Genomic DNA, 13851 nt, shown 5'->3' on the forward strand with positions numbered 1-13851 from the left:
TCTGAGCAGTGGCACTATTTTAAACATGTTTACTCTGAGAATTTAGCATTGACTCTGGACAGTGCCACTGTCATCAGTGACATTGTCCATCTTGACTGTGTTTTAATTTTTTACAGGTGATTGATCTTTTTAATTCTGTTTAGATTTTACCTTCTGTGATTTCAACAACAACAACAAAATCATTAATCCATATTTTAGCATGCACCATTTTTACCTTGTTTGTTTTAGAATTGTATATTTGTTGTTTTGTTTTTATTGTTTTTATGCCTTTTTATTTTTTCAGGAAATTGTTTTGCTTCAAAAACAAAATGAAACAATTGTAATTTTTCCAACTGATATTTCACTCTTGCCAACTGTTTGGAGCAGATACCTTTGTTTCTTTGTGCCATAACATGTCAACTAACCTAACAAAATAGTTTTAATACAGCATACCCAACTCTTCATATTAGAATTTATATGACAAGATATTTTGAATATGAGCTGGTATTGTTAACATGCATATGGGTTAAATAATTCTTTTTGATTATTCCTTTTCTTTACACAAAAAACATTCATAATTGTGAAAAAGAAATTCAGCACCATCATCTAACCACAAATGGTTTTCGTGTGCGATATACGCCGACAGTATCAACAACATATCATGTTATGTTTTGGGACCAAATGGCAGACTCCTATAAGGTCTCTCTCACACACATGCACGCTCACACACACGCACCATAACATAAGCAAAATGTAGTAAGAGGTATGTGATATATGTGTTTTATACATATAATGGTTTAGATCTAGAGGAAGTTGTTGGTTTTTAACTTGGAAGGATGTAAAATGCATCTTGAAGATCCAGTTTCTAAATTTAGATGTTTTTGTTTTGCATTTAAATTTATTATTTTTGAGGGATTGTCTGTGAACACAGTTGTTTTCAGCTCAGTAAGAGAGGGCAAAGGATATAAGACAAACACAAGACATTTAGTTCTATTGAAAGTAAATGTAATAGAAGAATTGATTTTGTCACCTAGCCACTAGAGTTTGGTCTGATAATTGTAAACTGTGAACTGTATGCTACTAATAATACATTATATGGCAAAAATTGTATTTTAAAGTGTTTAAATTTTAAAAAAATGTTTAAACAAATTATCTAATTATCTTGCTTTGTATTTTACAAAAACACTAAACTACTGCAGGTTTTTGAAACCATAATTTCAGATTTTATAATTTTAAATGGAATATTGTTTAAAAAATTCAGGTAGTGGACACAATGGGCATAACAACCATGAATCAGGAATGCCCCAAAGTCCTAGTGCTACATCTCTGCATGGACATAACACACATCCTTTTCTTACAACCACTGGCTCTACTCTTGCTGAAAATGCTGGAGCAAGCTCTGCAGACCTACAACACAAGGTAAGTATAGTTATGTATCTGTCACTGCTGACAGCTAATAGTGGATAACTTCCTCTTGGAAATAGTAGGAATTGTTCCTACCTAATATGAAATTTTAAAAAGTTATATAATTTATGAAAACATAAAAGTAAATCAAATTGCCATATATTTCTCACTATCTAACTTAAATAGAGAGCAAATTACATATACAAATTAAAGAAACAAATCAACTATTGTTCATTGTTTCCATTATTAATTAATTGGTCTTAAAATGTCTTGATAATTCAGCTACTTTCACTCTGGTGTTACTATATACTGTTCATAGAAGTCTGCCTTTAAGCATCTGACTGTTTGATAGGGGTGTCTCTATTTTTGTCCTATTTATTGCATGTTATTTGGGGGTTCTGCTTCACTTGTCACTGTGTAATTGCTTAGTGTTACACTATTATACCCATTCAGTTTTGTATTGCAATTAGTGACATGACTCTTTTGTCATTAGCAGAGTGTTTGGTTGATGTTTGTTGTATAATTGACCTTTGACATTAATGAAGTGCATTGTTTATTGCATAAGAAGTTTAGTATTTTAACATGTTTATTATTGTACTTTATTTAAATTGTGTTAGATAGAAAGAAACCTCTCTTTAACTTTGTAATAAGTTCTGCATAAAATAAATACAGAAACCTAGCTCTCATAAATAGTATTAGAATAATATCCATACATGTTACAGCATAATGTAACACTAAAACACTTTCCAAACACATCTGCTTGTCACTAATAACACTAGCATAATTCATATATATGTTGCAGCACAAGCTAAGTACAATAACCTTTCACTGATAACACTAGAACAATCCCCAAACATGCTACAGAACAGGATAAGTTCAGTGGCCTGTTAGTGGTATCACTGGAACAACCCACAAATATGTTATAGCACAAAGTAAATACAGCAACCTACTTCTGATAATACTAGAAAACAATATTCAAATTTGTTACAACACAAGGCAAGTGCAGTGACAGCACTGGAACTATCTCCAGTTGTATTACAGTACAAGAACTGATGGTGCTTGAACAGGTTATTGTTGTATACCTCTGCAACACATGTTACGTAGAGTAAAACTCTCTCTGATAACACTGTAGCAGGCTCCTTACATGTGCAGCAAAAGGTTAATAAAGTAAACTACTCACTCTAGAAACACCTAGAACACAGGTGCTCTATAACACCTATAATTATAAGTTATTTGAATGAAATATTAGTGGTGTGACAAATAATGATATTAATTGAAGATTGGCTTTCAGAATCAGATGACACAGTATTTGATTATAATTTTCCACATTAAATTGTAACTGACTACAGTATTATTTGTGGAGGATATTTGGTTTTTATATTTTTGTTTTATCTTTATTACTAAACAATTGGATGTTTGTGTTGTAAATTTATCAAGCATAATTAAAATGGATATTCCCATTCATTAATAGCCACTAATAACAGCAGAACTGAGCTTTTGTTAGGTAACTATAGGCCTGAAACAGTTTTCAGAATATTTATACTGTTGAAAACATAGTTAGGATGAGCTTATTGCATGAAAACCATACTGTGAAACTTAAACCTGATGATATTTACACAAGATGTCTGTGCATAAAGTTTCAGCCATCAGTTATTTTCTGTATCTTTTCTGTGAATTTATCCTAGACATTAAAATGTATAGAGACAGCAAAATTCCAAAGAAATGCAACTAATTTGCAATGTTTTAGTTTTATCACATTGAAAATTAAAGAAATGATTGCTAATAAATTATAACTGGTGATTAATGGGATCAGAACCAGTCATTGACCATAATATTTCAACCCATTCCCAACTCTGTGAAATATTATACAAAATATATTAAACTTATACATTTTGTGACTGAAGATATAATCTTGTGTGAAAAAGTAATTATGTGTATAGTAAACAACTTTCATTAATAGAAACTTTCACTTTTATAGCTAAACCAAGCATTTATGAAAAAGATCCCACCAGGTTCTGAAGCTTCCAACATTTTGGTTGGAGAGGTGGATTTCTTAGACAGGGCTATTATTGCCTTTATTCGTCTGAAGAATGGAATCCATCTGGGTGACCTTACAGAGGTTCCAGTTCCTACACGATTTCTCTTCATCTTACTAGGACCTAGTGGTAACCTTCCTCGCTACCATGAGATTGGTCGTGCTATGGCAACTTTGTTATCAGATGAGGTATTTTTAATAGGGTTTAAAGGATCAATTAACCTGTATATTCAAATGTATATATAAAACCTAAAAAAATTGTTCATATCCTCCATGTGCAAAATTTTTCAAGGGTTAGCAAGTTATGACAAGCAGCAACTGCATCCAAAAGTCATAACTAGAAGAGATAGTTGTTTGCTTTACTTCTTTATTTACTGTTCTATGTTTCAAGAAAAATATGTATGTATACAATGTATTGTAACTGAAATGTGACTGTATTTTACAAGATACTATTCCAGTAAGACACAGTCAAGACAGATCACTTTGTATATAATAAACATCAGTTTTATATTATTGGATACAGTAAAATGAGTGCATGTGAACCTTGTAATTGTAACTTCTGTATTGTTAGCCAAGTATGGCTGAGGGTTCAATATAATAAATATGTAAAAATATATAATGTTATGAGATTTAAGCTATTTAGGCTAGATATTTATGTTTACATTTTATAATTTGTAGTCATTATAGAATGAAAAAGGCATAATTTATATTTATTTCCTAAAATTTTTTATGGTGGTTGTGATATCAATTAAATCAACCAAACCTGTACAGAGATTTGTTACTGAAAATAATGGATAAGAGATTTTAAGAAACATTAGATATAACTATCTGGACATTATCAGAATTTTTGCACAAGAAATTTGAAAATTTTCTGATTTGTAAAAGTATTTTTATTTTTAAATTGAAAATTACTTTGTGTTGGATAGGAATAATGCAAATAAAAAAGGGCATGAGAAAAACATTGTTTACCAAACCTTAAAACTTAATGAAACAAATCTGATATTTTGTGCATGAAAGCTTGTAATGTTTATTGATAACTTGCCAAATTTCATAAACATATGCTTACTAATATGAAAGCTATAGCATAAAAACTATAATAAGTACAATATGGTTATGAGGTCAGTCCTAGGGACTGAGCTCATTCTGAAAGAGCTAATAGCTTTAATACTGCTATTTATCTGTATTCTTCTATTGTGATTTTGCTTAAAAATGGCTTTTTCTTTATTCAGTTTTGTAGTGGGGCTTAAAATATTTATTACTTATCTGTTATTCATTTGACAAGTTATAACTGTTAAAGCAGTTGTTCACATGCTTATCAAATCTTTATTTATTTTTCTACATTTTAATTGGCTAAGGAAACAAAACCAGAATTTACATATTTTATTAGGTGTTTCATGATGTTGCTTACAAGGCAAGGAACCGACAAGACCTCTTAGCTGGTGTTGATGAGTTTCTTGATGCTGTTACAGTGTTACCCCCTGGTGCTTGGGACCCAAGTATTAGAATTGAACCACCTTCCCATGTCCCATCTCAGGTAAACTTAAAGTTAAAAAAGCTATTCCATACTTTATACTTTGAGTTTTAGAGTTGATTGGATGTTACTAAGTCTCATAGATATTTTAATAAATATTAATTTAGTGTTTTCTCCAAGTATTTGAGATTCAGGTAGTTGGTTAGTATAACCACATTATATACACCATAAATAGATTCATAATGAAAGTAGATGTCTTATGTTTCATGGTCCTAAGTAAATTAAAAAAAATTAGAAATTAATAAGTTTCTTTTATAATGAAAATCTGTAGTATAAAGATATATGAAGAATTAAAAGGAGAGGACTAGTAACATCATGAGAGTGATAAAATTGTGATTTCTATTGAAATTTATCTTATTTAGGAGGGAAGAAAAAAGTGTATAGAAACAGATAAAGAACCTCCTATTGAACCAGAAGAGGAAGAAGAAAAATTACGTGAAGAAAGTGGACTAAAAAGAACGGGAAGGTAAGCTATACCAGCAACCTTTATGTTTAAACTTTAAAAATTGTAGGTTTCATGTATAAATGTAAGCTTTATTTTACCTTTTTTTCTTATAAGGAGAGAAAGAATGCTGTAACAATATGAGGTATTCTTTTTGGTTAATGTAATTAGCTTCATCCAGTTGTCTAGTTTGGAGATGGTTATTTAAACTGCAGGTGAAGAACTTTTCTTGTCACTGCTGAAAGGTCATGAGAGAGATTATAATGGAAAAATTGATGTAGCTGTAAGAGCTGAGGAATGTGGAACCCTGGAATATGTAGTGTTGCATGTTGAAGGGAACACTATATATATAAAGAAATAATTATTCCACCATTTTAGATTTCTGTTTTTCAGCTGCTTCAGCTCTCTCTCTCTTTCTTACAGTTGTATCAATAAACATTCCACTCAGTGATCATTTTGTGATCTCCTCATGCTTACCACTTAAAACATTGTTTTAAAACCAAAGTAATGTAATGTTGAAATGTTGAATTTGTTTCTGCATCAAACTTTTATTGGATGAGAAAAAGAAAAACAGATAAAAAAGTTGAACACTGTTTTCATAAAAATCACTCTAAAAGAATGAACTGTGAGTAAAGAGTTTTTGTTGGAAGGCTAGCCATGAAGAGGTAATAATTTTACTATCTTGTATTATAAAAATCCAGCAGTTATTTTAAAGAATTACTAAATAATAAAAGGTAAAAGGAAAAAAATTATTTTTCCTTCCATAAGGTTGGAAGGGCTCATGGTCAAGGGCCTGGCATGGGGTTGAAACACTTCACCAAATATGCTCGCTTTTTTTCGGCCATGGAGAGCTTTATAATGTGATAGTCAATTCTCTTATTCATTGGGAAAGAATATCCCAAGAGTTGGTGGTGGGTGATATTTAAATAGCTGTTTCCACTCTAGAAATTATCATTTTAAAATTAGGAATGGTTACTGTGAATAGCCTGCAAACAGATTTGTGCAAAAGTTAGTGACAAATCAAACAACTTTTTATCAGAAGATAGTATATCAAAGAGCTTAATATAACCACTATATACCATAGGAATCAATTATTTATTTCACATTTTGTTTACCATTAAAATATGTTCTCATTAATTCTTTTTAGGTTATTTGGTGGCTTGATCAATGACATTAAACGAAAGAAATTCTGGTATTTGAGTGATTTCAAGGATGCTCTAGCTCTTCAGACTGTAGCTTCTGTTTTCTTTCTGTACTTTGCCTGTATTGCTCCAATTATCACTTTTGGTGGCTTATTAGGAGAAGCAACAGATTCCCGTCTGGTGAGATACAGCAAATTATTTGATAGCTTTATCATCCTATGAAATAGTTTATTTGAGATGTATGATAACTCAGTTGTGTTATGAACAAGGTCAATTTATCTGATACTTTTATTGAATAGCAACACAAGCTGTCTCATACTTGTATTATGAAAAATTCAAGTTATCTTATAGCTCTTTTATGAAATAGCTTATGTTTTTCCAATAGTATTATTATACAATAGCTTAACTGTGTGATATTTCTGTTTTGTAATAGCTCAAGCTGCTTGATAGTTGTTAATAAAATAGTGAAGCTGTCAAATAGGTTCATTATGAAATAGTTTATATTGTTCTGAGAGTTATGAAACATGTAAGATATGGTGTGAAACACTTTAAATTATGGGATGGTTTAACTGAGTTATGGAACATTTTAAATTATCTGATAGTTGTGTTACATGATAGATCAAACTGTTTGATATTTTCACTGTGAAATAGTGTAAGTTGCATAATGAAGTACTGTAAGATGTAGGATAGTTTCCTTGTGTTACAAAATAGTCAAACTCAAATTGCTCAAACTGTTTGATACTTTAGTTATGCTATAAAATATATTGAGTTGTTTGTTCAGTTACTTGTATTATGAAACATTTCGAGTTGTTTATCAGTTTAAATGTGTGAATAAATAGTTTGCACTGTAGGTTAGTTCAATCACTTGTAATAAAATGAAATTGTATGTATGTATCATCTTATTGTCTGGATTATGTGGAACATTAATTTCTTGAATCAGTTAAGGAGTGTTTTATTTTTTGCTATTCACAAAGTTTATTGAAAACTAACTTGTGGTACTTATGATTTATATAAATTGTTTGTCTTAAACGTAGCAATATTTCTTTTTTCTCAGGCTGCTATGGAGAGTTTGCTATCTGGAGCTATCAATGGATTGTTGTATGGGCTATTTAGTGGGCAGCCATTGAACATTCTTGGAAGTACAGGACCAGTGTTGGTATTTGAAACAATAGTTTTTTCCTTTTGTAGGTATGTTTTGTCATTTTTTGTGTTTGTGTGTTTTGAATTCATATTTTTTGTTTTTTGTTATAAGTTTTGTGAATAATTTAAATTCTGCAAGATTTTTTTTTATTATGGTTAAAAAGTTGTTTAGCTCCTTTATGTGTGTATGGCATAATAAAAGTAGTTTTATACTGTCAAGTTAAACTTTAATGGTTGTGTAATGTTTCTAAAACATACTTACTTCTACCAGCACTTATAGCTATTACTTGACTGCCAGGGTTTCTCTTTGCTCATTGAAGCTGCCTGATTAAAAGTCTATTAGAGGACATCGTGCAGACTGGTATGTGGACTTCTCTCAATACTTTTCTCTCACATTATTTACATGATTTAGAAGTTTCTTTTACTGAAGGTTTTTCCTACCCCTTACAGCCATTTTGACTGCATCTGCAAGATTATAAGAATGTGTGAATGATATCTTTTCTCTTCCTTTTGCATCTTTATTTTCCAGGGACCATTACCTATATTTTTCACTGTAGCTCACTCTATGGCAACTGTTTCTCAGACAGATGTACTTTTATCCATCAAATTCTGTACAAGCAACCATGTTAACTGTACTTGTTAATGCTCATTGCAGCAGGCTCTGTGGAAATGAGATGTTTCATAAGACCATCTAGGAGCTTACCAGATGGTATTAGCACTTTATGCTGGACTATCACTTGGGGAATATCATGAGTAATGCTAAAAGGAATCTTCTCCATACCTGCTGATCATCATAATAAATAAATTGAGATTGATTTGCTTTTAAAAATTTATCAAACTTGGTTCACCTGTTGCACTGTTTCTTTGGATTTCCCAGTGCACATTACCCCTGTATTCTACAAGTGGAGCTAGGGAGTCCCAACCACACCTGGCTTCCAGTCACAGCGGTAGTGGACAAAGTCTCTTCCTCCAGAGTGTTTTAAGTGATTTCCTCCAATGTTATAGAAGATGGTAAAGTTAGAAGGCCCTCCTACCTGGATCTCGGGTTGTCTTCCTCGATGTCAGTAGGAATAGCATCAACCTATGCAGGAGCCATCTCAAAATACTGGTTCAAATTTGGTGCTCTGCTATCTAGTTGGGGTGTGTATTGCTCTTCATTTGAGCAGTATTGATTTTTTATATTGTTATTGAAAGGAAGTCCACTATCTCCTTATAATTACAAATGTGGAGTGGTTCCATTCTGAGTCCTTTGTTAAGTTCAGTGTCCATATCATTTCCATAATTCTGAGGTAAGTTGTTGAGGAGTGAGGGGGAATGTTCATATTTCCAGACCAGATGAGTTTTGTTCCTTCAGATGAGCAAGGCAGACACAATTTTGTCATTTTGGGGTGTTTCCTTTTGGGCTTCTTCAGGTAGAGGAGAAAGTTTGTCCACTTTGGTGTTAGTTACTTTCTAATTATGATTGCTATGTTTTAGAATGCATCACTTTATAGCTACAGATAGGGATCCAGTTAAAAATATATCTATATGTAACACTATGGTCCAATTGCCCTAGCCACCAACAAGGGATATAGGAAGTAAGACCCATTGATTCCAATGGTGAGAATTGGAACATATACTATCTGTTTAGGGCTGGTCTATAGTGGTGATTAGTCATGTATTATTCCACCATCAATACATGAACTGACTTCAGGATGAAGGCAAGTACCTGTTCTAGATATTGTCCTGTTCCTCCCATCAGGTACCACTCTTATCTTGGTACATCTCTGATCTATGCAGATGTTTTCCGCATGGATACTGCTTCCACTGGTCCCTCCATCTTTCAGTGTGGGATTCTAGCCATGTGGTAGCAGGGATAACTATATTTTGGAAGTTAACATCTTCCTAAACTGATAATTTATTTTCAATAATATTTACCTCTACTGACATTCTTCCACTTTCTCCCTACTAAAAGCTGGTGTTGGAATCAGTCTTCAAGAAGTGATAACATTATCTTAATGAGGTGCTTTTATACAGTACCAAGATAAAGGGTGTATTGACGTAAGTGGAGAATGTCACAAGACCAATATAACCAAGGGCAATTAAGTGAAACATAAAGGACTGGAAGCAAGCAAGAAAAAAAATCAGACCAATGCTTAGATGGGCAAAGGAAAAAACCCTGGCTATCAAGTAATAGCTATAAGTGTCAGCAAAGTTAAGCATTATTGGAAATGCATTTTCAGTTTAGGAAAATGTTAACTTTTAGTTGAGTGGTTTCTGTATTGGTACAAAATAACAACAGTAATTTTAGGTTAAGGTTGTGTGATTATATAACAAATAAGTTATTACTATGTACAGGTTTCATATTAAGGAGAAAATTAATAAAACTAGTTTTAGTACTGTAAGGTTAAGTTGACACAATTATATGACAATGAGTATATTCTGTGTTAAGGAACAGTTAAAATAACAAAAGTAATTTTGTGCTGTCAAGTTTAATGCTGAATGGTTATAAAAATAATCTAAGTTTTGGTATAATTGTTCCTGGATCATGAAACAAACTGATAGGCTAGTTTTAGATTGCTTGATTATGATTTACAGTGGCATATACTGATTTTCTAATTCAATGGATGATATATATATATTTGTGCATTATCCACTGAACAAAATAAGATGAGTTATTTCAGGTTAGACTGTCTTTATGGTTATGTAATAGTTTAATTATTATTTGGATCATTTCTGTAGATTTCTGCAAGCTTTTATGTTTGAACAAAATAAGCATAAATTTTATATTGTCAAGGTGAGTCTATTTTGTTATTAGATAAAAAGGATGTGCTAATCATTTAATTAAAGTTAGATCTTAATGTGTTTTAAGAGCATGTTGAGCACAGGTGGAGTAAGTTAACCTCCAGCTGCTATCTGATACATATTTTATTGTTGAATAGACTGAAACGACTTGTGAATATTAGTTTCATTTCAAGGACATCATGACTAGGTGCATATGAGCTTTAAACCCACAAGCATTGTTTTTTTACTAGTCCAAAGCACTAACCACTGGCTACAGTAGGTTATATCATAGATTAGAATGAGAATAATCTGATTGTTGTATTAAGCCTGAATGGTTGAAAACTAAACAAAGATACAGAATACTATTTTTAATATTAAACAATATATTTTTTCAAAATAACCAATATAAAGATGTCAATATTAGATATTGAATGCTGAATGTAGTTTTCATATTGATGTTTAAAAAATTCTATTTCTTGTGCAATTCTGTTTTTGAATGTCATTTTTTCTGCTTAGCTACCTGCTGAAATTTTATGATCCAGAGAACAAACAGCTAGTTGACCAGTACTTTAAAGATTTGGTTATTCATTTTTTCAGAAACTGTTTGAACACCTTTTATAGTTTATCTGAAAAGGTTGAAGATAATTGTAGTAATTTCTTCAGTTGCATTTTAATAAAGATTTTATGCTTTTAATGACATAATACTTTTCTCCAAAGGGATCACGGTTTAGAGTACTTGCCTCTTCGTCTGTGGATTGGGCTCTGGACATCAGCTATATTAATGGTACTAGTGGCTTTTGATGCCAGTGCTTTGGTATGTTACATCACTCGGTTTACTGAGGAGAACTTTGCCACACTTATATCTATCATTTTTATTTACAAAGCTATTGAAAAAGTAAGTTTACAGTATTTCGTAATGTACCTAAATTTAAGCATTAGATTCATTTATAAAGCTGATACTCTGTTATTGAAATTCCATCATGAAATCATACACTGTTTTTTGAAATATCTACTGTGAAATATTCTCACAGCTTCTAACAGGTAACTGAAATTGAGATATACATTTATTACTAATACCTATTTTTGTAATAAAACTACATGAGATAAAGAGTTGAAACGTAAACCATTATAAAAAGCACCATCTGTGCAGTTAAGAATAGTCTAGTGGGTACATGACTGTTGGGAGCATAATGTCTGTCTGTGAGAATTATAAGCACAAAATATTAAGAAAAATCAGAATTGAAAATGAATTATGTAGCTTATTCCATGTGAAAATCCCATAAACTGTCTGTATCCTGATGTGAGGAGGTAATTGCTCATATTGTAACAGAATAAGAACACAGAAGAATATGTTAATAAATAAGAAAGGCCATGCTATGTGACTTATGAGGAAAAGGTTTTACATGGAGCTAAAGCTGAGATTATAGTGTCATAAAATGTTTTTAAAATGGAAGTACTACAAATGTTTGGGTCATAAGATACATGCAGTTTCTCAGAATATATATGGCCATCTATTAGGAGTAGGATCATCATGCTACGTTAATTTTTAGTCAATCAATGGGTTGGTTTACCAACTCTCAACCAAATTACAATAAATGTATTACAGACAAATATTCGATTATATTAACATTCTTGTCAGGAATCAGTAATAGGACAGTATCTACGATACCTTGAAATGCTTATTTGTACAGTAGTTTATGCCCTTGTTTTATTTTAATGTGCTCTGTGTTCTAACACATTTTATTTTGGATTCTTTGTTTCTGTTGAACATAAAAACTTTACTGCACATAAAAATAAGTTAAAAAACAACATTATTGTAGTTACAGATATTAATATTACAGCAGCTCTCTTTTATGTGGATTAATAAATTTTATTATATTGTTATTGTGTACATTATATAATTTCATTACTTGTAGTGTGTGTTAGTCACTATATGACATCCCATAGAAAATCAGCATAAATTCTTATTTGTTTAAATGTTTGAGACCAGAAAATGGGAGTGTAATTCCTGAAAAAAAATGTAATTTTAATCTTTTTTATTATTATTATTATTAATAGGTACTTCACATAAATAATGACTACCCCATTCACATAAACACAATTAGGCCTGTGGATTACAACTGTTACTGTACCCCTAGTGAGAGTTCTGACACAATTATTCAGGTCCATGTAAACTGGTCAAGTCTCTCTGCAGTTGAATGCAAACTCTATAATGGTACAATGGAAGGAGATGGTTGTGCAGTACCCAACTATGTTCCTGATATTTTTTTATTTTCCCTCATCCTGTTCACAGGAACTTTCACTTTATCAATCGTGCTGAAAAATTTTAAATTTACATCCTTCTTTCCTTCCAAGGTGAGAAATTTTTGTACAGTTGTTAGTTTTCTGTTGCACTAGATGATGAAAATACTGCTTTCAAATGTTATGTTTATCTTAACTGTGTAAAGTGGTTTTGTTAGGTTTTATATGTGTACTAGAGGAAAATGATGCTGATAAGTAATGTGGTTGTCGTTTTGTTTTCATTTTTTGTCATCTGATACAAGAAAGAGGTATTATACACTCCTGTTTTTATCTTGTTTGGTCACAAGTTATTGTTTATAGTGTAACTGTATTGTTATTCCATTACTTTAATGAAATGTTTTTTATTATTGTGCTGTTATAATTAAATACTGAATTTTTTATATTTCTTTTACTGTCTTATGAGATTTTTCTAATTTTGCTGTGTATAGATATGATTATTATGTGAACATAATGATAGTAATATATAGTACTACTTTATGAACTAACATTCACATCAGATTTTAGCATAGAACAATGTTATTAATGCAATGATGGTGTTTATTTCAAAATAAGATTATTCTATAAAATTTATGAACTATTTTTTTTATATTAGTTACCATTCTTCAAAGTGAAATATTTGTTTTTACCAAACTGTAATTGTTAAAAGAATAATACAAACTTGTATTCTTCCATGTTGTTTTTTATAGAAATTACATCAGCCAAAGGAATTCATGCTTTAAAGGTAAACCTGTTTTCTTTAACTTTATGAAAAAATCTTACATTCCCTTTATTGGAATTTTTACAGATAAGAGCAGTCATCAGTGACTTTGCTGTTGTTATTGCTATCATGGTAATGACTATTACTGATATGTGTGTTGGTCTTAATACTCCAAAACTTGAAGTTCCTCATAAGTTTGAGGTGGGTTTAGTTACAGTCACATTCTTATATATTTTGTATAAGACTGAAATGAAAGAGTTTCATACTAGTAGTTATCCAGTTAGTAACTGTCCATTGAATGTTTTCAAGATGTTTCATTGTAGATTACAAATTACAGATTTACTATTCTTAGCACATATCACAATCCTTTTTAAAATGTTAGATTATGGCCAAACTGTTTTAAAATCTATTTCTCTA

General features: G+C 31.2%; 1 protein-coding gene across 26 annotated transcripts in view; it reads left to right on the plus strand.

Annotated features, from left to right (window-relative positions):
* LOC143226219 (sodium-driven chloride bicarbonate exchanger-like) overlaps window positions 1-13851 on the plus strand; it is a 146561-nt gene that overhangs the window by 115506 nt on the left and 17204 nt on the right. For 23 of the 26 annotated variants that reach the window (XM_076456936.1, XM_076456935.1, XM_076456938.1 and 20 more), the window contains 9 exons: window positions 1241-1398; window positions 3362-3607; window positions 4806-4952; window positions 5312-5415; window positions 6539-6713; window positions 7588-7721; window positions 11154-11331; window positions 12495-12791; window positions 13522-13635. In XM_076456936.1, coding sequence (XP_076313051.1) covers window positions 1241-1398; window positions 3362-3607; window positions 4806-4952; window positions 5312-5415; window positions 6539-6713; window positions 7588-7721; window positions 11154-11331; window positions 12495-12791; window positions 13522-13635 — 1553 coding nt within the window. The remainder of the gene's footprint in view (window positions 1-1240; window positions 1399-3361; window positions 3608-4805; window positions 4953-5311; window positions 5416-6538; window positions 6714-7587; window positions 7722-11153; window positions 11332-12494; window positions 12792-13521; window positions 13636-13851) is intronic. The other 3 variants (XM_076456949.1, XM_076456946.1, XM_076456947.1) reach the window with 1 other exon arrangement.

This window comes from Tachypleus tridentatus, chromosome 9, assembly GCF_004210375.1.
Source record: "Tachypleus tridentatus isolate NWPU-2018 chromosome 9, ASM421037v1, whole genome shotgun sequence".
In the NCBI taxonomy this organism is placed as follows: domain Eukaryota; kingdom Metazoa; phylum Arthropoda; class Merostomata; order Xiphosura; family Limulidae; genus Tachypleus; species Tachypleus tridentatus.